At 54.9% G+C, this 24,317-nt stretch overlaps 3 protein-coding genes across 11 annotated transcripts; 1 reads left to right on the top strand and 2 right to left on the bottom strand.

Annotated features, from left to right (window-relative positions):
* Window positions 1-106: 106 nt before the first annotated feature.
* On the bottom strand, window positions 107-9,247 carry Fsd1 (fibronectin type III and SPRY domain containing 1). Of its 2 annotated transcripts, XM_060371260.1 has the most exons (14): window positions 9,062-9,247; window positions 8,436-8,604; window positions 7,921-8,016; window positions 7,502-7,633; window positions 6,996-7,097; window positions 5,874-5,896; window positions 5,568-5,689; window positions 4,724-4,933; window positions 2,883-2,981; window positions 1,309-1,468; window positions 1,055-1,134; window positions 663-914; window positions 476-564; window positions 107-371 (listed from the first exon to the last, which is right to left on the bottom strand). In XM_060371260.1, the coding sequence occupies exons 2-14, from the start codon at window positions 8,445-8,447 to the stop codon at window positions 261-263; spliced, it is 1,488 nt and encodes a 495-aa protein (XP_060227243.1). In that variant the 5' UTR covers window positions 8,448-8,604; window positions 9,062-9,247; the 3' UTR covers window positions 107-260. The 2 variants fall into 2 exon arrangements, with proteins under 2 accessions (XP_060227243.1, XP_021488703.1); XM_021633028.2 differs by lacking the exon at window positions 8,436-8,604.
* On the top strand, window positions 8,784-15,319 carry Tmigd2 (transmembrane and immunoglobulin domain containing 2). Of its 3 annotated transcripts, none has more exons than XM_060371268.1 (5): window positions 8,784-8,920; window positions 12,455-12,814; window positions 14,424-14,459; window positions 14,538-14,639; window positions 14,886-15,319. In XM_060371268.1, exons 2-5 carry the CDS (start codon window positions 12,478-12,480, stop codon window positions 15,086-15,088), a joined length of 678 nt encoding a protein of 225 aa, XP_060227251.1. In that variant the 5' UTR covers window positions 8,784-8,920; window positions 12,455-12,477; the 3' UTR covers window positions 15,089-15,319. The 3 variants fall into 3 exon arrangements, with proteins under 3 accessions (XP_060227251.1, XP_060227250.1, XP_060227252.1); XM_060371267.1 differs by lacking the exon at window positions 8,784-8,920 and adding an exon at window positions 11,498-11,561; XM_060371269.1 differs by lacking the exon at window positions 8,784-8,920 and adding an exon at window positions 11,505-11,561 and having other exon boundaries at window positions 14,424-14,454; window positions 14,886-15,081.
* A 1,167-nt stretch (window positions 15,320-16,486) lies between these two features.
* On the bottom strand, window positions 16,487-23,212 carry Shd (Src homology 2 domain containing transforming protein D). 6 transcript variants are annotated; one of them, XM_060371256.1, is made up of 7 exons: window positions 22,743-23,212; window positions 21,258-21,602; window positions 20,393-20,501; window positions 20,140-20,316; window positions 19,278-19,383; window positions 18,928-19,047; window positions 16,487-16,963 (listed from the first exon to the last, which is right to left on the bottom strand). In XM_060371256.1, exons 2-7 carry the CDS (start codon window positions 21,534-21,536, stop codon window positions 16,774-16,776), a joined length of 981 nt encoding a protein of 326 aa, XP_060227239.1. In that variant the 5' UTR covers window positions 21,537-21,602; window positions 22,743-23,212; the 3' UTR covers window positions 16,487-16,773. The 6 variants fall into 6 exon arrangements, with proteins under 6 accessions (XP_060227239.1, XP_060227238.1, XP_060227242.1 ...); XM_060371255.1 differs by lacking the exon at window positions 22,743-23,212 and adding an exon at window positions 22,259-22,704; XM_060371259.1 differs by lacking the exon at window positions 22,743-23,212 and adding an exon at window positions 22,259-22,703 and having other exon boundaries at window positions 20,393-20,498; window positions 21,315-21,602.
* Between the last annotated feature and the right edge of the window lie 1,105 nt (window positions 23,213-24,317).

Raw genomic sequence — 24,317 nt, 5'->3', positions numbered from 1 at the left:
GGCTGTCAGGTGTGGCCCCAAGCTGTCAAACCTGACACCTGTCCACGAGGAAAGCCTATTTCTTAGCTAAGAAATCCAAGGTCTGGGTCACCTATGTGCCCTGTCCCCAAGGACCAGTGCAAGAGTGTGTCCAGTGTTATTTCTTTATTATGAAGTGAGGTGGGGAGGGGGCCCTGGCCCTCCCTTCCAGAGTTAAGGCTCCAAGCAGCAGATAGGAGGAGATGCCAGGCCGAAGCGCCCAGCTGGCAGGCAACCCAGGCCTAGGTGAGGCTGGTGTTGGAGCTGCTGGTGGCACTGCCCCTCTTCTGCAGACAGCGCACAGCGCTGGGGACCTGAAGGCCTGTTGTCACCTGGAAGCTTCCACACCACACCTGAGAGAGTGGGGGACAGGACGGCTCAGCCAGGAGTCACCCAGAGGCGGGTCCAGTGCACTCTTTCCCACAGGAGCCCACCCTCCCTACAGTAGCAGGCTCACTGTGAAGGCTGGAAGCAGGGGCTGCGTGAACTTGGCCTTGAACGAATGCAGGAGCTGTTTGGTTCGGGCATTGTAGAAAGACAGGAGGCCTGGGGTGAGGGGAGCAGGGGGACAAGTGTCAGGAAGGGGGTGAGGACCAGGGGAGGGGCCGGCATACTGGGACAGGGGGAGGCAAAAGTGATGGCACCTTGGTGGAAGTCGCAGTGCACGCCCAGGCAGCTGGGCACAGGGCTGTCCAGCACTTTGACCTTGTTGGCGTGTTTGGCGGTGAAGCTGGCCTGCAGCCAGTTGTTGACATGCAGGCACCAGGACGCAGCCGTCTTGCCCAGCTGCTCAAAGCGGCCCAGGCTTCGGTAGGCCACACCCAGGCCAAAGGCCTTGCTGTCCGGTTCGAAGCGCACCTCCCAATAGTGCTCCCCGCCATCGATCAGCGTGTCCCCTGTGGCATGAGGGGGGCAGGATGGAGCCGAGGGAACGCATCTCCCATAAATTCCTGAGCTGCTCCCTTGGGTCCAGTCACTCCCAAGGCACACCATGTCCCTGCTCAGGCCCTCAGTTCCCTGTATCTCCCATTCTTACCCAGCACCGTGTAAGACTCGGCTGTGAAGCGGTCTCGTCCTCCACGACCTGAGGACATCCTCTTGGGAGACGGAGTCCCTCTGTGGACAGCAGGAAAGCTCAGCTCAGCTCACACCTTTCCCGGGGGGCAGCCTCCCCGTTGCACACCAGCTAACATGCCAGCCATATTCCTCATTTGGAAAATGCCTAACCGACTGAGCTATCTGGTCAGATGTGGAAAAACAAACAAACAAAAACCCTCCCGGACAGGCTACCTGGCTGGGGAGTTTACAGGGGACGCTGTCCGGCCCTTGCCCTCCTTCTCTCGAGCCTTGATATCTTGGACCTTGCCGCCCATGGCGTCCCACTCAACGGAGAGATCCTCCACGCGCAGGTTCTGGTGAGATGTGGACCCGTCCAGGCGGAACATGAATGCTGGGGCCAGGCAGACGAGGGGGTCACAGAGATGGGAAACCCAGATAGACAGAGAGAGACGAGATGGAGAGCCGGTGACCCAGGCCGACCGGAACAGAGGACCGAGGGAGACAGACAGGAGGGGACATACGGGAAGACGAAGGACAGAAGTTTGTGGGAGCTGACTGTGAGCCAGAGGGATAAGGTCAAGGGATGGAAGCCTAAACTTTTCTGGAGTCCTGAGGCATTTTCAAACCTGTCTCTCTGCCCTGTGCTTCCAATGACCTCAAAGAAAGAGCATGGCTACAGTAAGAGGAGGTTAAGGCTGGACAGCAGAGGGCCTTCCAAAGGTGATACACAAAGAATTACTGTGGAAATAGAGAATTTGTCTCCAGCTCTATCGAAAACAGGAGGAGGAAGGGAGACTGAGACCACGCCATCCATTTACATTCACAGTTCCAGCTCTCAGGAGGCTGAGGCCTGAGGATTGTGACTTCCAGCCTGGGCCACCTAATAAGACGCCATCTCCAAAAACTAACTAAATGTTTTTGGTTTTGTTTTTAAAGAAAGGGAGGGGGCTGGAGATTGTTCACTAGTTTTCCCGTGGACCTGGGTTTGATTCCCAGCACCCACAGGGAAGCTCACAGTGTTTGTTTGTCTGTCTGTAACTCCAGTTCCCTATCTGGCCTCCACAGGCACTTCACACTGTACACACTGCAGTGGTTACATGCAGAAGAAATCATGAAGTCATGATTAGGAAAATCTTAATGGCAGAAAGGGCTGGGCACTAAGGTGAGCTGTTTGCCATAAAAAACAAAAACAAGGGGCTGGAGAGATGGCTCAGAGGTTAAGAACTCTCGCTGTTCTTCCGAAGGTCCTGAGTTCAAGTCCCAGTCAACCACATGGTGGCTCAGAACCATCTATAGTAAGATCTGGTATGCAGGCAGAATGTTGTATAAATAATGAATCTTTAAAAACAAAAACAAACCCAGATTCTAATGCTTAGGGTCCAAGTTAAAAACAAGGCATGCATGATGGTATAACCCCAGCGCTGGACACCTGTAACTCCCCCTCAGAGACAGGGGGCTTTCTAGGGTGTGGTCCAGCCAGGCAGATAGTGCCTGAGGAACGATTCCTGATGTTTTCCACATGCATGAACCCCCTATATGCGCTATATGTGTGTGCACGCACACACAAACTAACACACGTGCAAAATAAAATAACATTCATGGTCACTTCATAAATAGAAGTAAAAAAACTCACAAAAGTCTAAGGTATCCAAGAAAGTGGCCACGGCAGACTAAGGGTGAGCTCCCCCTCGGCCCCAGTGACAAGGGTCACATCACCCTATTTTGAGTACCGTATCGAGGACAGGTTCTCAGGACCCCAGGACGGGTGGGAGATTGGGAGTGAGAGAGGGGTGGGAGGCAGTCACCTGGCGTCTCCAAGGTCACCGGCTCGGAGAATTCCCCAGCTACCGCCTTGTTACAGGCTTTCACACGGAAATTCATGTATTTCATGTCAAACTTGAGTCCTAGGAGGAAAGACAGGATGTGAGACCACAGGGATACCACCCCTGTCTGTCTGTCTGTCTTTCTATATCTCATTTAAGATTTATATGTATGTATGTGTATATGTATGGGTGTTTGCCCAGTATGTTTGTCTGTGCCACCTGTATGCAGTGCCTGCGGAGGCCAGAAGAGGGCGCCAAGGCTAACCTTGAATTCCTGAGCTTCCTGCCTTCACCTCCCCAGCTGGCATGGCCAGTATGCACCAAGCTGGGAATGGAGTTCAGGGTTTCCCTCCTGCTGGCTGAGCATTCCGCACCTGAGCCTTGCCTCCCCTTCAATTCTCTGGTCTGATGCTGAACTGTGGCTGGTCTACAAGCTGCCACCGGTGGGGAGACAGGAGCCCTCAAATGCACTTGTGTGTCTGTGACTAACCCCCATATAAAAAGTCACAAAACCAGTAAGAAGTGGAGAAGCCCGGAGAAGGGATTCTGAGGTCCTATGGGGAAAAAGCGGTTTGTTCTGATTTTTGTATGGAGGGGGTGCCAGTAGCTTCCGGGGCTCTGGCACTGGCTGGCATGACCGCTTCCCCTGCAATTAGCATGCTCATTATTAACCATGAATGCTAATTACACATAACTAGCAGGCTGGTGATTATAGCCCGAGATTTGAGAGTTAGGGAGGAAAATCAGGGGTTCCCTGAAAGGTTTTGTAAACTCATTAGGGCCTGACGATTCCCGCCTCCTGAGCCCCTGCCCCCTGTAGGCTGTACGGATGCCTAGACCCTGAAGCTCCCTACTGTCACTAGTGGGTGAAGGAAGCGGAGATGTGGGTACTCTGCGGGAATCCGGGGACCTGAATCCAGTCACCTAGCCCAAGAAAAAGCCAGGCGTGACACACCCAAGCTAAAGCTGAGGCGGAGACAGACAGACTAGCTAACCATGAGTTCCAGGCCACTGAGACACTGTCTCAGAAAATAAGGTGGAGAAGAGCCATTGAGGGAGATGGCCTATGCCGACCTCTGACCTTCACACTGGCACAGACATAACTGCAGCTGGATGGCACAGCTAGAAAGATGAGGGTGAAGTTCCTTCTGTGCCTCAGTTTCCTCTGCTTTCAAACAGCTTTGCATAGACAGCCCTTCCCACAGGGACAAATTCATCCACCTTGCTATCTGTTCTGCTGACAGTTCTAATCCCATCAGCTTGCTCTCAGACCCCAGGAGCTGCAGGAAGCCAGGACCACCAACATGCCATGGGTTGACAGGGTAATGGTGCCAGGAGGGGGCTGGGCGGTTGGGAGAGGTTTAGCTAAGCTGAGTGGGGACTGATCTACCAACTATGCTCCCCCACCTGTCAAAAGACAGCTCCCTTTCTTGCCTGGGTGTGCTCCCTCTACCTGTAGATTTTCCCTCTCTTATCTGGGAGTGCTCCTTCACCTGTCAAGGAATGCTTCCTCTCCTGCCTGGGAATGCTCCTTCTTCACATATCTGTGAGTGCTCCCACTCCTGCCCTGCTCAGGAATGCTCTCTCACTTTTCAGGGAGTACTTCCTCAGCTGCCTGAGAGTGTCCCCCATCAGGCTGTGTTCCCCACATGCCTGTCTGTCCCTCCATTCACCTGAGAGTGCTCCCTCATGTGCCTGGCCACACTTTTTCATCTGCTTGTGAGTGCTCCTCACCTAACCTGGAGTGCTCCCTCACCTGCCTGACAGCGTTCCCCTTATCCATCAGGCAATGTTTCCCCGCACGCCTATGGGTGCTCCCCCACCTGTCAAGGTGTGCTCAGTCTGCCGGATGCCCTCGACAACCATCCAGGGATGGTCCTCCTTGAGGCGGGGCGGGCCCTCAAAATTGGTCCTGCGATACTCCAGCACGTAGTGGTCAATCTTGCTGTCCTCATCCGGCATGCTCCACACCAGTGTCACACAGTTATCTGCCACCAGGGACTCGGTCAAGTCGATGATGGGGGCGCTGGGCACTGCCAAGGCCAGGGAGAAAGGTCAGCAGCTGAGTCTCCAGGTTACCATGGTGAAGCGCTTTGGGACGAGCTGAGGCTGGGCCTCCTGAGGTCACGTGGTCAGGGCAGGGCTCTCTGCATACCACCTCAGGGTTCTACCCTTTGATACTTTTCCATAATTCTCTACGAACCAGGGGTGTGGTCCTGAGAGCACCAGCTCCCTAGAAGGTACAGTTCCCTGAGGGTCCCAGAACAGGGCTTTCCCAGGGTTCCAGAGCTCAGAAGGAGGGCCAAACTGAAGACCTACCCACCCACATACCTGCCATCCACAAACCCTAAACATGCATGGGGAGGGCTCAATTAGGACACACCCCCAAGACAACTCTGGCCAGTGTGGGAACCTGGCTTGGTTAGGTCCTGCCCACTTGGCAACAGGCCCAGCCCCTACGTGGGCAGGGCTTGGCTAGGACCCTACCGACAGATGTGGTAGTCACAGGCACTACCCTCTTGTGGGCGGGGCTCAACTAGAGCTCACCCACAGCAGCCACAGGCCCAACCCTGGTTCCCTTGTGCAGGGGCTGGACTTTCTGGCTCCACCCAGTCTGGTTCCCTATCCCTCAAGAGTCCCGGGCCCTCAGGCAGGTCCACATCTCACCAGGCAGGAACTTGAGGGTCTGTAGCATCTGCCGTTCCTGTGTGAAGTCCACCATGAGGTGACTCATATTGTCACTGACCTTGGCTTTGAGTGACAGTCTGAAGGCTGGGGCCATGGTCACACTGCAGGGAGGGAGGCAGGAACGAACCAGTGGCAGCTTGGCAGCAGAGGGGCCAGGCCGGGACACCTGGGGTCCCCTGCCCTGTGCTCCTGTGCAGTGCTCAGGGACCTGGCCTCCCCAGCGGGTGTCCCCACCGTCACGCACAGGCAGGATTCTGGGAGGCAGGCCTGACCTTGGCATCTTACCCATCTTTGATTTGCTTGGCGGCCTAGAAGAGGACAGAGCAGAAGTCAAAGGTGCATGTCACCCAGGCCTGTGCCACTATACAGGCAGGGAGACTGAGGCATGGCAGGCGGCATCTGTCAAGACCTCTGCCAGGAGGCAGGGGCTGAACTGCCCCCTTCCAGACTATGTGTCAGAGACAAAGGTAGCCCCTACCCCCTGATCCCCCATGTCCAGGGCAGACAGCAGGCACACTTACTTCTTTTAACTTTTGTTGTTTTGTTTTGTTTGCTTGTTTTTGAGACAGGGTCTCTCTGTGTAACCCTGGCTGTCCTAGAACTCACTATGTAGACCAGGCTGGCCTCGAACTCAGAGATCCACCTGCCTCTGCCTCCTCACTACTGGGCTAAAAGCATGTGTCATTACTGCCTGGCTTTATTTTTAGTTTTGAAATTACATTTATTTCTCTGTGCATATGTGCATAGAGGTCAGAGGCCAACCCTTGGGAGTGGGGTCTCTTCACCATGTTGGGGAGTAAAGTCGGATCATCTGGCTTGGCTGCAAGCACCTTTCTCTCCGAGTCACCTTGCCAGCTCTGAGCCTCACATTTAACAAAGCAGCTTAACTTAAATCTCAGAAAAAAATAACGAGCGCTCCACGGAGTGAAAACCCACTCTGAGTAAAAACCCACTGACCACTTAGTATGAAATTATACTAATAATTTATTCATGGAGGCAGCTTGTTTTGCGTTTTGTGACAGGGTCTCATGTAGTCCATGCTGGCCTGGAACTGGGGCTGAGGCTGGCTCTGAACTCCAACGGTTCTGGGGATGGAACCCAGGGCCTGGTGCATGCTGGGCAAGCGCTCTACCGACTGCACCCCAGTTCCAGCCCTCACCAAACAGTCTCAGAGACATAATTATGCTTCACGCTGCATGGAGGAACTACCTAAATAAAATGGCCTGTGGGCTCAGAGGGTAAACGTGCCTGACGCCAAGCCTGATGGACCTCCGGCTGATCCACAGACTCACAGGAAGAGAAGGCAGGATTGCTGTGGGCTGTGCACCACCTTCTCCCAACACAAATAAATATGTGAGCAGAACTGAACACTGTACATTTGACCCAGGGACCCTCACTGACACCCACCTGTGGGAAGTCCTCGCTGTCTGCAGCCTGCAGGGTTTGGTTGGCTGTCTCCAGGAGCTCCTCAGAGCTCTCCAGGGCCCTTGTGCAGGCGGCCAGCTGGTTCTGTGGGCGGCGAGTGACAACGACAAATCCCTCAGCCACCACAAACCACCCAGAGCTCTACAAACCCCCAAGACCCACAGCATAACAGGGCTCCAGGTAGGAGCTATAGACTGGAGCCTTGAGCACTAGTGGGGCCAGGCTGAGCCTGATTCGTGGCTGGTCACACCCGAGTCCCCCAGGTAACACACAGGTGGGAATGTGGGATCTTAAGAAGTCAGGATGGAAGTTTGGGTACACTGTGAGAGACGCAGCTTGGAGTTGGAGAACCCCTGTGAGCCATGGGAGGTGTTTGAGCGGGAGTGTTATCCTGGTTTGGGGGGACCAGTGGGGAGGACTGAGAAGGCATTGGGAGGTGGTGGCAAAGGGGAAGACATTTCGGGGAAGGGATGGGTGTGTGGATGCACCTGCAGCTCATAGGTACGGCTGGCCCGGTCCTGCTTGATCTTCATCAGCATGGATTCCTTCAGCTCCTCCAGAACAGACGTGAGGGACTGGAACTCGGCTTCCAGGTCCTCCTGGACTTTGGCTGAGTTTGCCTGCATGGGAAGAGACCACCATGAGGGTGGTGCAGTAGCACACGTCTTTAAGCCCAGCACTGGGGAGGCAGAGGCAGGGAGATCTCTGTGAGTTCCAAGTCAGCCTGCTCTACAGAGCAAGTTCTAGGCCAGCAAGGGCTGCATAGAGAGATCCTGTCTCAAAAAAGAAAAGGCGATGCAGACACGGAAACTGAGGCGTGGAGAGCCTCTGGCAGACACAGAGGGGTGCTTCCATCTTGTCCCCTGCACCCGCCACCGGAGCATGAAGGACCTACTGCACTGCTCACCTCTACATTCAGCAGCATCTGCTTCAGGGAGTAGATGAAGGTCTGGGTTTCCTCATTCTTCACGGCCAGGGTGGTGATGATTTTTCTTAGAGCCTCCTGAGGGACAGAAGGAACATGGTCAGCAGGCTGGGTGAGCACCGCCCTCCAGGAATGTAGGCCTTAGGCAAGGCTGCAGCATTCCCATAGCAGAGAAGGAAACTGAGGCGCAGTGAGTCTCTCGGGGATGGACCCTGAGCACTGAGCTTACACAGTTTTTATTTTGTGTGTGTGTGTGTGTGTGTGTGTGTGTTGGAGGTGAGGTGTCGATGTCGGGTGTCTTCCTCTCTCACTCTCCATCTATTATTGAGCCAGGGTTTCTCACTGAGCCTTGGCTAGGTTGGCTGCCATTGCGTCCCAGGGATCCTCCTGTCTGTGTCCCCGGGCTGGGGTTACAGTGTATGCAACGACAGGAACTTTTCACATGGGCACTGGGGACTTGAACTCAGGTCCTCAAGCTTGCACAACAAACACTTTACCCACTGAACCATTTCCACAGTTCCTTGCTTTGTTTTGGAGACGGTCTCACTGTGAAGCCCAGGCTAGCCTGGAGCTCAACCTCTTGCCTCTACCTCCGAAGGCTGGGATGACAGGAGTATACCACCAACACCCCAGGCCAGTATCTCCATCTTGAAAGTTGAAGGTGATCTGCAGTGAGAGAGCAGCCTGGGCAATCGAGTCCCAGAGTCCATCTGGGCTATCCCGGGGTAAAGGGTTATATGGAGAAACAAACTTCTCGTGGGAGAGATGTGATAGGCAGGGGTCAGCCTGGAAAGTGGATGGAGTTCACCTGGGCAGCTTGAAGAGCTTACTTGTGAAGGGCGGGGCTTGGAGAGGAGGATCCTCAGGGTAAGTGGAGGAGGACGGCACCAGAACCCGACTCCCACCCAGGTTGGACACTGTAAAGCTGGGGGCTCTAACCTGCTGGACGAGGACCCTGCGGAGCCCCGGCTAGGATGATGAGGTGCTGAGTGAGGACGGGGGGAGGGGCGAGGGTCTGCGTGTAAACCGGAGCCGGGTGCAGTCGGCCCGTGCAAGGGAGGGGCGCTGCGGCATCACCTGGACCCCTCCCCGCGCCCGCTCCGTGCATCCCTCCAGGTCCTACCCTCTGGTCCTCCATTGCTGCAGCCCCGGGTCGCCCCGGCCGGGCCGCGGGGTCCCTCTCGGCTGGTTCTCCAAACCCTCAAACCTCCTTGGCCGCAGCCGGCAGCCAATTAGCCCTCCGCGCCCTCACCACCTCCGCCGCCGCGCCCCCGGTCAGCGCTCCATCACTGCATGCACTGCGCATGCCCTCGCGACTGGGGCTGCTTGGGAAATGTAGTCCGGAGTTGAGACTGGCCTTCCTCCAGAGCCTGGGTATCTAGCTGCCTGTGATGCTGGGAGGATGAGCGAGTGCTCAGGCGGAAGTTGGGATATCTGGCTTTGACCTTTGCTCATACCTTTTCTTTTTGTTTTGTTTTGTTTTTGTTTTTCGAGGCAAGGTTTCTCTGTATAGCCTTGGCTGTCCTGGACTCGCTTTGTAGAACAGGCTGAACTCACAGAGATGTGCCTGCCTCTGCCTCCCTTAGTGCTGGGATCACAGGCATGCACAGCCGCGGCTGCCTCCCTCAGGTCATGTCTTGTGATCTCGGAACTATCCCTTAGTCACCCCCACATCGTCCCACATCGTCCCCGTCTGCTATTCAAATGGGCACCCAGGCTGTCCAGCCTATGCTGCCCTGAGAGGTGCTCTTCAGTGGCTCACATGCTTGCCTTTTACTGCTTGTACAATCGACTAGCAGTCAGCCGTTATGGTCACACAGTGAGAAACGCTCCTATACATCCCACAGAGCTCCACACTAAATCCCCCCCTAGAAACCTCTCTACCAGCCCCTGGCCTTTAGCGCTAAGCATGTTTATTATGTTCGGCTGGCTCTGCTGTCGACCTGGCAGCATCTGGGGCTCAGGGAGGGGACCAGCTTCTGGTTGAGAACCTCTGGGTCGCATCCCCTTTAGGGTTAAATGACCCTTTCACAAGGATTGCCTAAGACTATCAGAAAACATAGATATTTACATTGTGATTCAAAACAGTGGCAAAATTACAATTATGAAGTAGCAATAAAAATAATTTTGAGTCACCCCAACATGAACTGTATGAAAGGGTCGAAGCATTAGGAAGGTTGATAACCACTGGCCTGGGGCTTTATCTACCCAGGGTCTTTAAACCCTGCTCTTCTGCCCAGGGCAGGGTCCTTCCTGCTGCTCAGAACAATTCCAGGAAGCTCTCAGTGAGAAAGTAGGTCATGGTTGTGGCTGAGCGTGAGACAACTCTCTTGGTCAACAATTATCATACTGACCACTGACCCCAGAGTGGGGCTCAGGCTGGGGACTGAACTACTTTTGCCCAGGCCTTGAAGCCTCACCAAGAACCCATAAGAGACAGACTTGGCCTTACCAGGCTGAGACCGCTGTTCCAACAGGGAGAGGTCCCAACCTCAGGCTTCGGGATGGCTGTATACACACAGACCACCAGGAAGTGATAGCTGTTCTGTGGTTTGACAGTGAACAGGGTGACCTGGTTTTGCTACCAGAGCAGATCTCTCTATGTAGCCCAGGCTGGCCTGGAACTCACAGTGATCCCCGTGCTTCTGCTTCCCAAGTGCTGGGATTAAAGGTGTGCACCACCACCGCTGGGCTGGTTATTACCCCACGACACCTGTGAGAACCCAAAGACTCCTGCTCACGTAGCCTGCACCTGAGCACCTTCCAGGCCTGGGCCCCCTGCCCAGCACTGCAACCAGGAAAGGGCTTGAGATCCAGGCACCGAGGCAGGGGACTGTTAACTTATTGACTGATTTTTGAGAAGTGTCACAGTGCCCAGGCTGGCCTCATGCACCATGTGTAACTAGGGCTGCCCTTGAACTGGTTTTTGTTCTTTGTTTTGTTTTGTTTTGTTTTGTTTTTGAGACAGGGTTTCTCTGTGTAGCCTTGGCTTGGCTGTCCTGGACTCTCTTTGTAGACCAGGCTGGCCTCGAATTCACAGCCATCCACCTGCCTCTGCCTCCCTGAGTGCTGGGATTACAGACATGCACCACCTTGCCTGGCTCTGCCCTTAACTCTTAATCCTCCTGCCTTTACCTCCCAAATGATGAGACGACAGTCACGCCCCACCATGCCTGGTTTATGGGATGCTGGGGCTGGAACACAGGGGTTTTGAGGGCTGGATATATGCTCGCACCACTGAGCCCAGCCCCTATCATTCCTCGCTATCCTTCTGTTCCACATTCTGCTACTGCTCTTCCTCTGCATCCTTTGTATATTCCTGTAGAATCTTCCAAAGAAATTTCCACTCCCATGACCCCAATCTCTACACTCACAGACAGATGCATTCTCCTTTTTGGATGTAGAATACTTTGAGGTGAAAGGAACTCGACCCCTTTCCCCCCACACCCTGAAAGACAGGATGTCTGCCTGCCCCCAGTGTCACCTCAGTGGAGGTGGGGTGCTGTGACAGGAAGAGTGCCTGTGGGGGCTGGGCTGACCTGAGTGCAGCAGAGTGAGCCTGGGACCTGATGGTTCAGGGATGGAGTTTTCTGGCTGGGCTCTCATTCTGCTGCAGCTCTGGGGTAAGTACTTTGGGTCCCTACCTTGTGGACCCCCTCCTGCTGTCCACCCCATTTCAGCTGCCTGATCCCTCCTCAGAACCACCCCGAGCACCAGTCTCCTTTTCTGGATAGCTGGGCCCTTACAGGGGTTGGAGGTCCTTACAGGGTCTGCAGAGGCGGCCAAACTTCGACATAACACCAGCCTATAGGGGCCTGGAAGCCCAGCCTCTATGGTCTCCACGATCTAAGATATTGTTTTTGGAGGTCAGGTTCCCTCTTTGTAGCGCCAGCTGGCCTGAAGCTCAGAGATCTGCCTGCTTTTGCCTCTGGAGAGCTGAACTTAACTGTGTGAGGCACCATGCTCTGCAGGGATTTTTAAAAAACTATATGTATCTGGGGTGTCTGTGTGCATGTAAGCTGAGGCGCCCCCAGAGGCTAGAGGTGTGAGGTCTCCTGAAGCCAGCCACCTTAACCACTGAACCATCCTTCCGGCCCCCTCTCCTCCTCTTTACCATGTGGCCTGTGAGGAATGGAAGTCAGCTCATTGAGCGCTTTACCTGCTGGCCCCTGACATCTTGCTGGCCCCTGTTTTTACCTGTGTGTGTGTGTGTGTCTGTATGTTTGTGTGTTTGTGTGTCTTCCCTCACAGAGGTCATGCGAGGAGGCCCAAGGTTCAGTCCAGGCATCTTCTTGATCCATGTCCACTGACTTTCTGAGATTGAGTCTCTCATTGGCCTGAGGCTTGCAGGGGGAGGGGCTGCTGGGCAGAAAGCTCAGTGATCCCTCGGTCTCTGTGTCCCCCGCAGGGCGGCAGCGTGCACCACCACACTCGGCCCTTTGCAGGGGCTCTAGAGATTCGAACTTCGGCCCTCACAGAGTGCTCTATACTCAGGTGACACTCGCGTTCTCCCTAGGCCTACAGGAAGCTGTGAGCCTGATGGTGCAGCAGCAGCCTCCACTGGTGAATGTGACAGAAGGTGATAATGTGTCCCTGTCCTGCGTGGTGACGCCAAGTCAGGCCTGGGAGAGGCTTCGAGTGCAGTGGACCCTGAACAACTCTGACCTTTGCCACATGCTCATCTCAAATGGCAGCCTCAGATCTGTGAGCTGTGAGTCTCGGAGACAGCTGTTCTGGGTGCCACCTGGGAACCTCACCCTGGGGCTAGACCGTGTGAGCCTCAATGAGAGCGGGGACTACGTATGCAAGGCCACTCTGGAGATCCCCACATTGCAGGAGGCTCAGGGCAACGGGACAAAAGTCATAGTAGAAGAAGGTATGAGTGGGGATGAATTGGGGAGGGTCTAGAATCCTCAGACCCCCGAATCTCAGACACCAGCCCTTGGAAAGCTGAGGCAGGAGGATACTAGGCTCAAAGCTAGTTTGGACTCCATAGTAAGAGAAAGAAAGAAAGAAAGAAAGAAAGAAAGAAAGAAAGAAAGAAAGAGAGAGGCCAGCAGTTAAATTGGGTGATGATGGAACACGCCTTTACTCTCAGCATTTGGGAGACAAAGGCAGATGGGTTTCTGAGTTTGAGGCCAGTCTGATCTACAGAGAGAGTTCCAGGACAGCCAGGGCTTGTTATACAGAAAAACTCCTCAAAAATGGAAAGAAAGAAAGAAAGAAAGAAAGAAAGAAAGAAAGAAAGAAAGCGAGCAGGTAGGAGAGGAGAGTCGGGAGTTCAAAGGCAGCCTGGGTTACATAAGATCCTGTCTTAAAAAGCTGTGAAGGGGCTGGAGAGGCCGCTCGCTCTAAGGTTAGAGAGAGCACTGGGATTTAGTTCCCAGACCCACATGGAAGCTCACAACAGGCAGGGGACCCGATGCTCCTTCTGGCCACCATTGGTATTGCATACCCACATAATCAAACATTAAAAATGAAGTCATTTAAAAAAAAGTCATCCTGACACTTGGGAGGCTAGCCTGGGCTACAGAAGGAGAGCCTATCTCAAAATAAGTGTATGATAGAAGATCCAGGTGTTGTGGCACACTCCTGTCATCCCAGCCTTTAGGATGGTGAGACACACAAAAAACAAACAGCTTCAGTGAGGGATGTGGGGGCACTTGCCTACTAGCCTAGTGCTCAGAAAGCTGAGGCAGGAGGATTGCCAAGAGTTCAACACCAGCCTGGGCTTTACTGTCTCAAACAAAACAACGGCAAACACCAACGTGTTTAGGTTGGTTGCCCTGGGGCCAGGCTCTCACCCCTCCCTTTCTGTCACAGCAGGGCCTTGTGGGACCCCAGCAGCCCCGTCCTGGTAATGACTCAGTGGTTCCTGCCAACCTAACTGGTGTGTTCTTTGCAGCTGCCGGGACACTGGCGTTATTGTAGGAATTGTATTCCGGCTGTGTGGTTCATACCCACTGGCCTGAGGGGTGGCCCAGGTAGCATGCTTGCTTGTGGGGGCGGGGCAGGGTGGGGAGCAGCTACACCTTTGCCTGAGGCTCCTGTCAGTCACACAGACCTGGACTCCAGCCTCCGGTGTGCATTGACTTGAGCTCCTTGCCTGTTCTGTCACATACAGCCATGGGCGTTCCTAGCTAGGCAGGGTGAACCTAGATGGTGTTTAACATGCTTCATACTAAGATTTGGGGTTTGGATGAAAAGTAGAGCTGCTTCCCCTCAACTTCCCCAGGGAGGAGCTGAAGTCATTTGGAGAAGGGAGGGTCTCAAGAAAAATTTGGAGGGATGCTAGATGGAATCCCTAGTTCATAGTCACATCCCACTGCTAGCCCAAGAGCACAGCTATGGCTACTCACTCATTTTCAGAAGTTCTAGATCACAGAACTTGGCAGGTTCAATAACCTGAGGCAGGGGCACAGTGGCTGCAGGAGTCTGGGCTCCACAGTGGTCGTCCTCCTGAGACAGGGACCTCTTCCCTCCAGGTGACCTCCAGCTCAAAGAGACCTTCGTCCAGTCAGGTGAGATCCTCCCCTCCCCCGCCTCTCCATCCTGCATGCCCCTCCCCAACAGATAGTCCCCTCTGTCTCCCCCCTTAGGGCTCCTGCTGGCGCTTTCGGTGGTTGGGGGTGTGGTGGCAGCCTTGGTGGTGCTAGGTGTTGTGTTGTGGGGCCTCAGCAGTTGTCACCGGGAGGATTCAGGTGAGAGCATTTGTGCAGGTGAAGAGTCTCAAGGGTTATGAAGGCTTTTCCATACACGGTGCTACCGCCCCATGCGGCAGGCGTAGAAACTGCGGCACCCTGCCAAAGCCGCTGGGGGGTTGGGGTGCGGGGCTGGGCGACAAGGGAGGCAGCCTATTGGGGAAGGCTGGCTCCTCAGCCGTGCCTAGACAGCTCTGGCCACTCTTGACTGACTGGCGCCTTTTGATCTATGTCACCTGCCCCCAGAAAATTCTTTGTACAGCAATGTCCTCCACCGGCCCCGGGAGACGCCACACCGTCCCAAGGTCCGGCCTAAAGAGAAGGCGCCGGACCCGAGAACCCAGATCGTCTATTCCACTACCTTCCCCCAACCTGACCTAGGCCAACAATTTCTGGTCCCCAAACCCAGCCCCAGGCCCAGGTCTGGCCACCCTGTCTCTGCTCGCTGAGCATCTGCGAACCCTAGGGGGTAGGGACGGGCCACATGCCAAGAGGGTTCCTTGAAGTCAAAAGAGGCATTGGAGACTCTGGGAACCCACAGTGGACAAGGATTGTCACTGTTTCTCTAAGGGGAGGGGACGTCCAACAGCCCAGGCTAAGATTAATCATGGGACCCAAGGACTCTCAATAAAGGCTGTTTTAAATACAGTACATGGTACCCAGGGCCTCAAAAATGCTGAATCATTTACTCCCGACCACTCCGCCAGCCCCTAACTGGGGCTTCTAGGCCAGGACTCTAGTTCGTATTCTCATCCCTAGTTCTGTTTTTCCTCTTTATCTACCGTGTTGCCTAGGCTGGCCTGGAACCTCAGGCTCCCCAGCAGTTGTAGTGACCAGCCTGCATGGCCAAGCCCAGCTTTAATGAGGTTCTTCACAGGACGCAGATGGCCGTGTTGGGATGCTACCAATAAGGAAGAGTCGTTTGTGGGTTTCAGGGTACACGGAGATGGCCTGGACATCCCGCTTTGGCCAGGAAGACTGTTCCACTTTTGATTTTGTTTGTTTGTTTTGCTTTGCTTTTTTTTTTTTTTTTGGTTTGAGGCATGGTCTCAGTATGTAAGCCCTTCATGTCCTGGAGCTCACTATGTAGACCAGGCTAGCCTTGGAATCAGAGATCTGCCTGCCTCTCATCTACCCGATTGCCTTATATTTTTATAATAGGGGCTAGAAAAATGGCTCAGTGGTTCAGGGTACACACTGTCCTTTCAGAGGACCAGTTCCCAGCAGCCACTTCTCGTGGGACACCTGCACGCATGTGCACGAATCCACACACATACATGTATATAAAACAACAAAAGCCAAAACATGTGGGTTTTTTGCAATTATAATATAATGCATCATTTCCTGTTCTCTCTTGCTTTTTACATGTTCAAGGAACAGGGAGTCCGCACCCAGGCCTCGTTGGCCCCTTCTTCCTTAGTGGGCTACCCATTATGTGGCTTCTTGAGAAAGGAGAGTTGAGGGTCAGTGCTACCAGCATGTACCATTATTCTGTCCCTGCCTGTCACCCTGAAATGACAAGGGCTGCAGCTGCCTCTTCTCCCCTTCTGTGGATTTCCTGGGTATGGGGGGAGCTGTGTGTCTGGGGAGGGGGAAACAGATGTCTCTCTGCTTGGAAGGCCAGAAGCCCAGCTGCAGGCTGGGACAAGGCAGAGCTGTTCCTGCCTCTGGGGACATTCAGCTTCTAACCCCAGCTGGATCCCCATGACAAAGGCCTGGAGCTGCCCCCGCCCCCCCCCCCCCCCCGCACATGGCTTTGAGGACGCTCCAAAGTCTGAGCGGTTGCCTCTCTGCTGAATCAGGAGCCTCTCCCCACAGCTCTGAAAGAACAGCAGGGAACGAAAAGGTTTTAAATTTTGTTTTTTTTTATTACATTTATTTATTAATTTATGGCGTGTGGCTCGTGTGTAAATCAGAGTACTTGCAGGTGTCAGCTCTCTGCTGCCACCATGTGGGTTCCCGGGATTAAGCCTGGCAGACAGGCAGCAAGTGCCTTTCGTCACCCACCAAGCTGGCTCACAAGTCCTGAGAGCGTTTTGTTGGTCTGAAGTACCCCACCAGAGGGAATTAAAGGTGGCTTGGAGGAAGTCTGTGCGCCATGGGTCCCCCGGCTCCTCTCTGACGTGTAGGTCCTTCAGGAGCTCTGGCTGCTGGTGACAGGATAGAGCAGGGCGAGGTGCTCGGCGCCTTGCACAGGCAGTGGGCGGGCACTGTAATGCAGGACCAGCTCTGGCACGCTGGGAAAGGGCCCGCTGTGCTGGCCCAGGACCACCTGGTTCTCCCTCGTCCACGCGAACTTCAGGTGCATGGAACCCTGGCTGCTCCTGCGGGATGAGGCGGAACATCAGTCCCCCAGACCTACCCAACCTTCCATCTTTCCACAGTCGCCTGCCTAGGGTAGGCACTGGGCCTCCAGGGACATCGCTGGCAGCCCCACCCAGCACCCCTCTGCAGGACTGACAGTCATGAGTGACTTCCTGGCTTCCCCAGCTCTGTAGTGTATCTTTTTTTTTTTTTAAACTCAGTTGTCGGCCAGTTAGAGGGACCAGAGGGTAAAAGCGCTTGGAGCCAAGCTTGATGACTTGAGTTCTATTCCCAAGGACCCACTTGTGGAAGGTGAGAACTAAACCCCAAAGGTTGTTCCCCGACCTCTACACCCACAAAAATAAAGTAAAATATCCCAGCACTTGAGAGGCAGAGGCAGGCAGATCTCTGTGAGTTTGAGGCCAGCCTGGTCTACAGAATGAGTTCCAGGCCAGCCTGAGCTACACAGTGAGACCAGTTCCCATCATGTTCACCCTGAGCTTGCTGGCTCTCAGCTCAGCCTGAGGGTCACTTCTGTAAGAGTCCTTTTCTCAGCTGAGCAGTGGTGGTGCACACCTTTAGTCCCAGCACTCAGGACGCAGAGGCAGGTGGATCTCTGTGAGTTTGAGGCCAGCCTGGTCTATAAATCATGTTCAAAGATAGACAGAGCTACACAAAGAGAAACTCTTTCTTGAAAAAAAAGAAAAGAAAAGAAAGGAAAGGGGGGGTGGGTGGAGAGATGGCTCAGAGGTTAAGAACACTGACTGTTCTTCCAAAGGCCCTGAGTTCAATTCCCAGCACCCACATGGTGGCTCACAACCATCTATAGTGAGATCTGGCGCCTCCACATGCAGGCAGAATGCTATATACATAATAAATAAATAAAACTTAAAAAAGAAAAAAGAAAAGGGAGCCCTTCCCTCACAGCCTCTCATCTCCCACAATCACAGGGCCCTCAATGAAGAAACACATAGACACCCATTAGTGCTGAGTCAGTGAGGCTGACCCTACGCCTGTGCCCTTTAGTTTTTTAATATTTATCATTTATTTGTGTGTGGGAATACATATGGAGGTCAGAGGACAACTTTGAACTTTCGGAGGCCCAGACCGAACTCCTCAGACAGAACTCACGTTCTTCAGGCTTGGTGGCGAGCGCCTCCCCTCACTGAGCAATCTTGCCAGCCCAGATGTATTTATTTATTATTATTGCTTCATCACTCGTTTAACTTTTGTTTTTCTTTTTATCTTTTTCGGTTTTTCGAGATAGGGTTTCCTCTGTGTAGTTCTGGCTGTCCTGGAACCCTCTCTGTAGACCAGGCTGGCCTGTCTCTGCTTCCTGAGTGCTGGGAGTAAAGGCGAGATGCCTGGGCTCTATTTTTAATGTATGTATCTGTGTGCTCGAGGGCGCAAACAGTCCCCAACATGACCAGGAAAGAAAGGGAGTCATATTTTCTGGGGCTGGCATTACGGGCAGCTGTGAGCTGCATGACTTAGGGGCTGGACCGGGTTCCTCCTGAAGAACAGCAAGTGCCCTGAACTACCGCGCTGCCTCTCCAGCACCTTCCTGCTTTTATTGAGAGGTCTCCTGTGGCCCAGCAGATCTTCCTGGTCCTCCTGCCCATCCTCCCCGTCCCCGTGCTGGATGACAGGCCTTGTGAACCACACTGCATTTACACTTTAGGTATCTTAAAGAACCAGAGCCTTAAACTCAAGTGAACATTCTGAGACTGTCTTCAAACAGACTCATGGCTGCGTTTCAAGTTTTGGACAGGGCTATTCAAAAGAACCTTGTGCCTTGGTTACCAGTCCCACCACAGGTTTGGATATCGTGTTAGGCTTCCAAACTCATTCCCTGTTGGACCCACTTAGCCACTGGCCCAGGAGCACCACCCACCTACGTGGAAGTCCTGCCCACTTTCCAAAAGCTCCACCCACTGGCCCAGGAGCTCCACCCAGTGTGGTCTTGAGACTTGGTCTCTCTCACCTGAGGGACAGAATGCAGTCTTGCGCCCTGGTCTCACTGAGCCGCACGAGGTAGCTGCCTTCCTTGCAGAGGGACAGAAGGTTCTCGGCCTCAGCGCGGCTCAAGGGGCCGTGAAACCATCTGGGCAGGGTGAGACAGACACCTCAAGATGGGCAGCAGGCTTCACACAGCTGCGGGGCGAGGGACAGGACCCAGGGAACAGACAGACAATTCCCTTGGATATGGTAGGTGGGGGCCAGCCTGGGCTACATGAGACCTTCACCAGAGGCATGAATGAATGAATGAGGCCCTAGCTCCCCTGCAGCTCCTAGAGTGCCTGGGACCACTCCTCCTCCAGGGACCACACTCACGGCTGCTTCTCCAGGGCCAGGGCTGTGTCCACACGCTCTGCAGGCTGCGGTCTTCGGGGCTCCATGGAACCTGGGGTGCGTTCCCAGTCAGGGCCCTCAAATTGTACTGGAAGAGAAGGGTGAGGTTAAGTCCCGGCCACCCAGGGGGCGGGGCAGGAGCTCACCAAAGAGATCTCAGTTTGTGGCAGCCTATCACAGCACAGGCAATAGGAAGGGCAGCTAAGAAAGGACAAGACTGACACTGGAGCTGCGACCTGTCTTTAGAAATAAAGTAGCATGGCCACCCAGACCTCAGGCACCATGGAAGGGGAGGGGCAATGCTTTGACCGACAATTCAGAGCACAGGGGGTGTGGCCAGAAGGGCTAGGTTGGAAGCTATCAGGGGTCCCTTCAGATGGACTATCTCAGCTCCATCCCCTGGACCCACGGTAGACAGCAAGCACTGGTTCGCGTCATGGCCGCGTCTCTTCCTGACCTGGGTTATTTGCTATTCCTTAGGTTGATCCTATTACCTCTTTACTTGATTCACCAAGGAATTGTCTGACCCCAAGTCTGTCGTGTGACAGCTCCTAAACCTCCCAGTCTGCCCTTCACCAGCTCCCACACAACTGGGTGCATTCTAGTATTTAGTCTACAATCCCCCCGTTGGGTTGATCTTATAATGACCACAAGTCCAGTGTGATGTCACAGCCACATCCCCTCCCAAGACTGCGGAGAATGGGGTGAGTTCCATTCCATTCCAAAAGCCTTCCCCAGGAAGGCATTACCTCTGGGGAAGAACTGACAGAGGGGGCCAGTTCACGCATTACCGAGAGCTGAGGCAGTGTTGGGAGAGGCCTCTGGGGCCTGGCCTTGCACAAACCTGCGAAGGCCCTGGAGATGTGATCTTTCTTCCACTCCCAAGGCTGGTCATATTCATCCGCTGGCCTTTCATCCTCCAGGGGCAGCCGGCTCTGGCCGGAAGCCGCTCCATCTTCCGGTTCTGCGTCCTGCTCCTCGTAGGGCGTATCGTACAGCTGGACGGCTCTGCCTGGCGGTTCTGGTTGTGGACGGGACACTTGTCAGCCTCCCCTCCCACACAGGACCTTCCTCTCACCCCGCCGCTGTGCACTCACCACTGAAGACACCCCGGGCATCGTAGGGCTCCATGTACCCATCATCCGGGGCTGGCGGCTGGGGCTGGGCATCAAAGGGGTCGGAGTACTCCGGGTCTGCTGCTGGCTGCTGGGAAAGGCTCAGGCTAGCTCTGGATGCCCTGCCGTGTGACACAGTCCTCTCTGCCTGCCCTTGCTGGGCCATTTCACACTTGTCAGAGCTAGGCTGCTCAGGCAGTCCTAGGCATCCTCCTGCCCCTGTCTCCCCAGCACTGGAGTTACAAGCCTATGTCACCGCACTCAGCTGTTTAAGTGTGTTCTGGGAATTCGAACTCAGACCCCAGCTCCCTCCAGTATCGTTATAATGCCAGTCCTTAAACTTTAGTGAGGACACAAGCCTATTCTACAGGCCAAGAAACAAAAGCCCAGAGAGAGTTAGTGACCTGCACAGGGTCACACAGATGCTGGAGTACGAGGCAGTCTGCCTTGTCTCCTTCCTGTCTCCTTCCCTGTGCTCCTTCTCGAATGTCTCCTTCTTCCAGAAGTCTGGGCGGTGGGGAGGCAGGAGGATTACAAGTTTTAGACCAGCTTGGGATGCAAAGGGAGAACCTGCCCCCAAACCAAACCAAACCATGCCACAACCCTTTAAAACAGTTACTCACGTTGTGGTGACCCCCAACCACAGAATTATTTTGTTGCTATGTAATGAGACATTGGACTAGGTCTCACACAAAACAAAAAACACCTACCCTTAGTCTCCCTGAATGGAGAACGGGCCAAGGGGAACGCTGGCTAGCCCAGATGCCCTCAGACTCCTTGCGGGAGAGGGGGATGAGGTGGGGACCCCAGGGCCATTGGGATGGACCTGTGCCATCCCACCACGCACCTCCTCCCCCGGGCTGCCCAGCAGGGCCTTGGCTCTGGCCATGTCCGCAGCCTCCACCTTGATCAGCCGGTGCCTGGGAGAGTTGTATTTGGGGTCCCCGGACCCGGTTGGCTCTGGCTCGGGGCGTCCATCGGAGTCCTCATAGGGATCCTCAAAGTCCAGGTCCTTCTGCTCGCGGTAGGCCCGCAGGATGTCGCTCTCGGTGTAGTCTGGGGTAGGCGGCTGCGGAGGGGGCCTCCGGCCGCCAAAGCTCAGATAATCCCGGAGCCACTTGGCCATCGATCCCCCCAGAATAGGCTGGTGCCTGTCAGATCGGGGCCTCCATGCTGCGCTCTGCAGTTAGTACTGGGGGGAGGAAGGAGGCAGAGAGGAGGAGGGGGAGACCAGAGGGGAAGGAGGAAGGGGTGAGAGGAGGAGGGGGAGGTTGGAGGTCAGGCGTCTTTGGCTGGGCTCAGAGCGGAGGGGGCAGCAGGTGCCCGCTGGCTCCGCATGCCAAAGGTCTGCTGGAGCCGAGCGCTTTAGGGTCTGAGTTGCAGGTGACACACACACAGTGTGGTGTCAGCACGTCTGTCCCCCGGAGCTCCGCGCACAAAGTTGCCAGAGGCTGAGCCACCCAGGGGGTCGTACTCCCTGTAGGGCTGCGGTCCGATCCCAGGAGTCCCGCGCGGAACAGGATCCCTTAACTCGACACACCCCCAATCTCCTAACCTCCTCTCCCCGGATCCCTTACCCCCCACCCTCACCCCATCCCTTAATTTCCAAATCTCTTCATCTCGGGATCCCTTAACTCCCTCTCCCGTATCCCTCAACCTCTGGGGTCCCTTATCCCCCGCCCCACCCCCGCTCCATCCCTTAACCTTCCGGATCCCTTAACCGCCTGCGGCTGCCGCCACCACACAAAGGGACATAAACCATTGGGTCCTGGCCCTGGCTCTCCCGGCTATGGGAAGGGAGAGGACACCCGCGTCCCACCGCGTCTCACCGCCGCCCCGCAGACAGACCTGCAGACCTCAGACCTTCTGCCGCTCCGGGGCGGGGATGGCAGGACCCAGACCCCGGAGGACCCCGGAGGACGAGGCCACCGGCGCGGGGACCGAGTCGCCCTTGGGACCTGGGCCGGGCGGGGATTGGGCGAGAGGCCCAAGCATCGCGCAGGGTCGAGGCTGGAGGTGGCGCGGGGCGGGAGGCGTCGTCCGTCACCACAGCGTCCGTCGCTTTGTGGTGGGCGAGGGGGAGGGGCCGACTGTGGCCGCAGCGAGGGTAGGCGAGCAGAGGGAGGGGGGCGATCTAAGATCCCCAAAGGCTGGACAGGGAGCCGGGAGGGAAGTGGAACCCCAAGGAGGGGAAGGGCAGGGTCAGCCAGTCACCCAAAAGCCATTGCTGTAGGTCTGTGTGGCTTAGTGTCCCCATCCGGTAAAAGGCGCGGGAAGCACTGACAGACTACTGCAGAGGGTTTAAAGTAGCCCAGGCTGGCATCTAACTCACTTGCAGCAAAGGGTGACCCCAAACTCTGGATCCTTCTGCTTCTGCCTCCCAGCGCTAGGGATGACACTCGGGGCTTCGTGCATGCTACACAAGTGCCCTACGGATTGAGATGTTGAGGTTGGGGAAATTGAGGCACCGAAAGGCTATGTGTAGGGGCCATTATTCAGGCCACCTATCCGACCTTTTGTGCCTGGACATCTCAGGGATGGCACCGTTTGGTCACAGGATGAGCTGTCATTCTCTTGTCCGCTGTGAGCCTTGCTTTCCAGGTAGGGAAACTGAGGCTGAGAGCTAACACGGCATCCGGAGTAGGCTGTCCCCTGACCACCTGCAGCTCTGGTCTCTGCCAGGCAGTGTCCCCAGAGCGCACAGGTCATCCCATGTGTTGGCGCAGGTGACGGCCAAGAGCATCACACACAAGCTTCCTCCAAAGCATGGAGGGCGGATAACTGTGTGTGGCTGGAATGTCAATCAGGGGCCCTGAGGCAGAACCAAACGGCGCTTGACTTTCCTCGCCTGGGAGCCTCTGGAGAGGAGCAGGCTGTGTGTATGTGTGTGTGTGTGCGCGCGCGCGCGCGCGCACACCCGTGAGTGCTGGTGGTGGGGGAGGGGAATCATGGCAGCAACCCTGGAAATCCCTGCTGGATGACATGGACGATGGAATAGGGCAGCCCCTATTGTAATGCACACAGTCTATGGCTGCCCCTTTCAGAAGTACAACCCAAGGGCTGGGGGGGGGGGGGGTGGTGGCTGAGAGGGTAGGTTAGCCTTTAGCACCTTAAGTCCAAACAAAAACAGGAAGATCATGAGTAGGTTGTATAGTATATGAGAAGGTCATGTAACCTGCTGCACCCTAGTTCCAGAACATTCCACTCCCCCATGGCCCTGCCAGCCTCCATGAATCTGTCCTGTCTCTGGATCAGCCTGCTGGTAGCATTCCTGTTCATGGCTGTGTAGCTCTTCCATCATGGGGCACACAGCATTGCTCAGTATATACAGATTAACTGGGGCCCGAGGAAGCGGCCAGATAGGAGTCCCTGACCCTCAAATCTGGGAAGCAAAAGTGAGCCAAATCACGGGGCCAGGAGAGGAGGTACATTGGTCCACAGTGGGTCTGCGAGGATGGTGGCCATGCTTTAGTCTACATAGTGAAACCCACTCAAAACCCAAGGTCACGCTGGGCAGTGGTGGCACGTCTTAATCCCAACACTTGGGAGGCAGAGGCAGGTAGATCTCTTTGAGTTCGAGGCCAGCCTGATCTACAGAGTTCCAGGACAGCCAAGGCTACACAGAGAAACCCTGTCTCAAAAACAAAACCCAGGGCTGGAGAGATGGCTCAGAGGTTAAGAATACTTACTGTTCTTCCAAAGGTCCTGAGTTCAATTCCCAGCAACCACATGGTGGCTCATAACCATCCATAGTAAGATCTGGTGTGCAGGCAGAATGTTGTATAAATAATAATAATAATAATAATAATAATAATAATAATAATAATAAAACCCAATGACCCAGGCAAGTGTGTGTAGGGGACCCAAACGCTCTGGCCACTAGGAAGACAGGTCCTGCCTAGTGCAG

This window comes from Meriones unguiculatus, chromosome 17 (assembly GCF_030254825.1).
Source record: "Meriones unguiculatus strain TT.TT164.6M chromosome 17, Bangor_MerUng_6.1, whole genome shotgun sequence".
Taxonomy (NCBI): Eukaryota; Metazoa; Chordata; class Mammalia; order Rodentia; family Muridae; genus Meriones; species Meriones unguiculatus.
This window is presented reverse-complemented; position numbering and strand designations above follow the sequence as displayed.

Coding starts and splice junctions, on each gene's coding strand:
- Fsd1 (XM_021633028.2), bottom strand. Junction 7,098..7,501: donor GCCGTACCTATGAGCTGCAG/GTGCATCCACAC, acceptor CGCCGCCCACAG/AACCAGCTGGCCGCCTGCAC. Junction 372..475: donor CCCTGCTTCCAGCCTTCACA/GTGAGCCTGCTA, acceptor CCACTCTCTCAG/GTGTGGTGTGGAAGCTTCCA.
- Shd (XM_060371256.1), bottom strand. CDS start 21,536: ATGGCCAAGTGGCTCCGGGATTATCTGAGCTTTGGCGGCCGGAGGCCC. Junction 20,502..21,257: donor TGGGCAGCCCGGGGGAGGAG/GTGCGTGGTGGG, acceptor AGCCTTTCCCAG/CAGCCAGCAGCAGACCCGGA. Junction 16,964..18,927: donor GACTGCATTCTGTCCCTCAG/GTGAGAGAGACC, acceptor CTCATCCCGCAG/GAGCAGCCAGGGTTCCATGC.
- Tmigd2 (XM_060371267.1), top strand. CDS start 11,519: ATGGAGTTTTCTGGCTGGGCTCTCATTCTGCTGCAGCTCTGGG. Junction 11,562..12,454: donor CATTCTGCTGCAGCTCTGGG/GTAAGTACTTTG, acceptor CGTTCTCCCTAG/GCCTACAGGAAGCTGTGAGC. Junction 14,640..14,885: donor TTGTCACCGGGAGGATTCAG/GTGAGAGCATTT, acceptor ACCTGCCCCCAG/AAAATTCTTTGTACAGCAAT.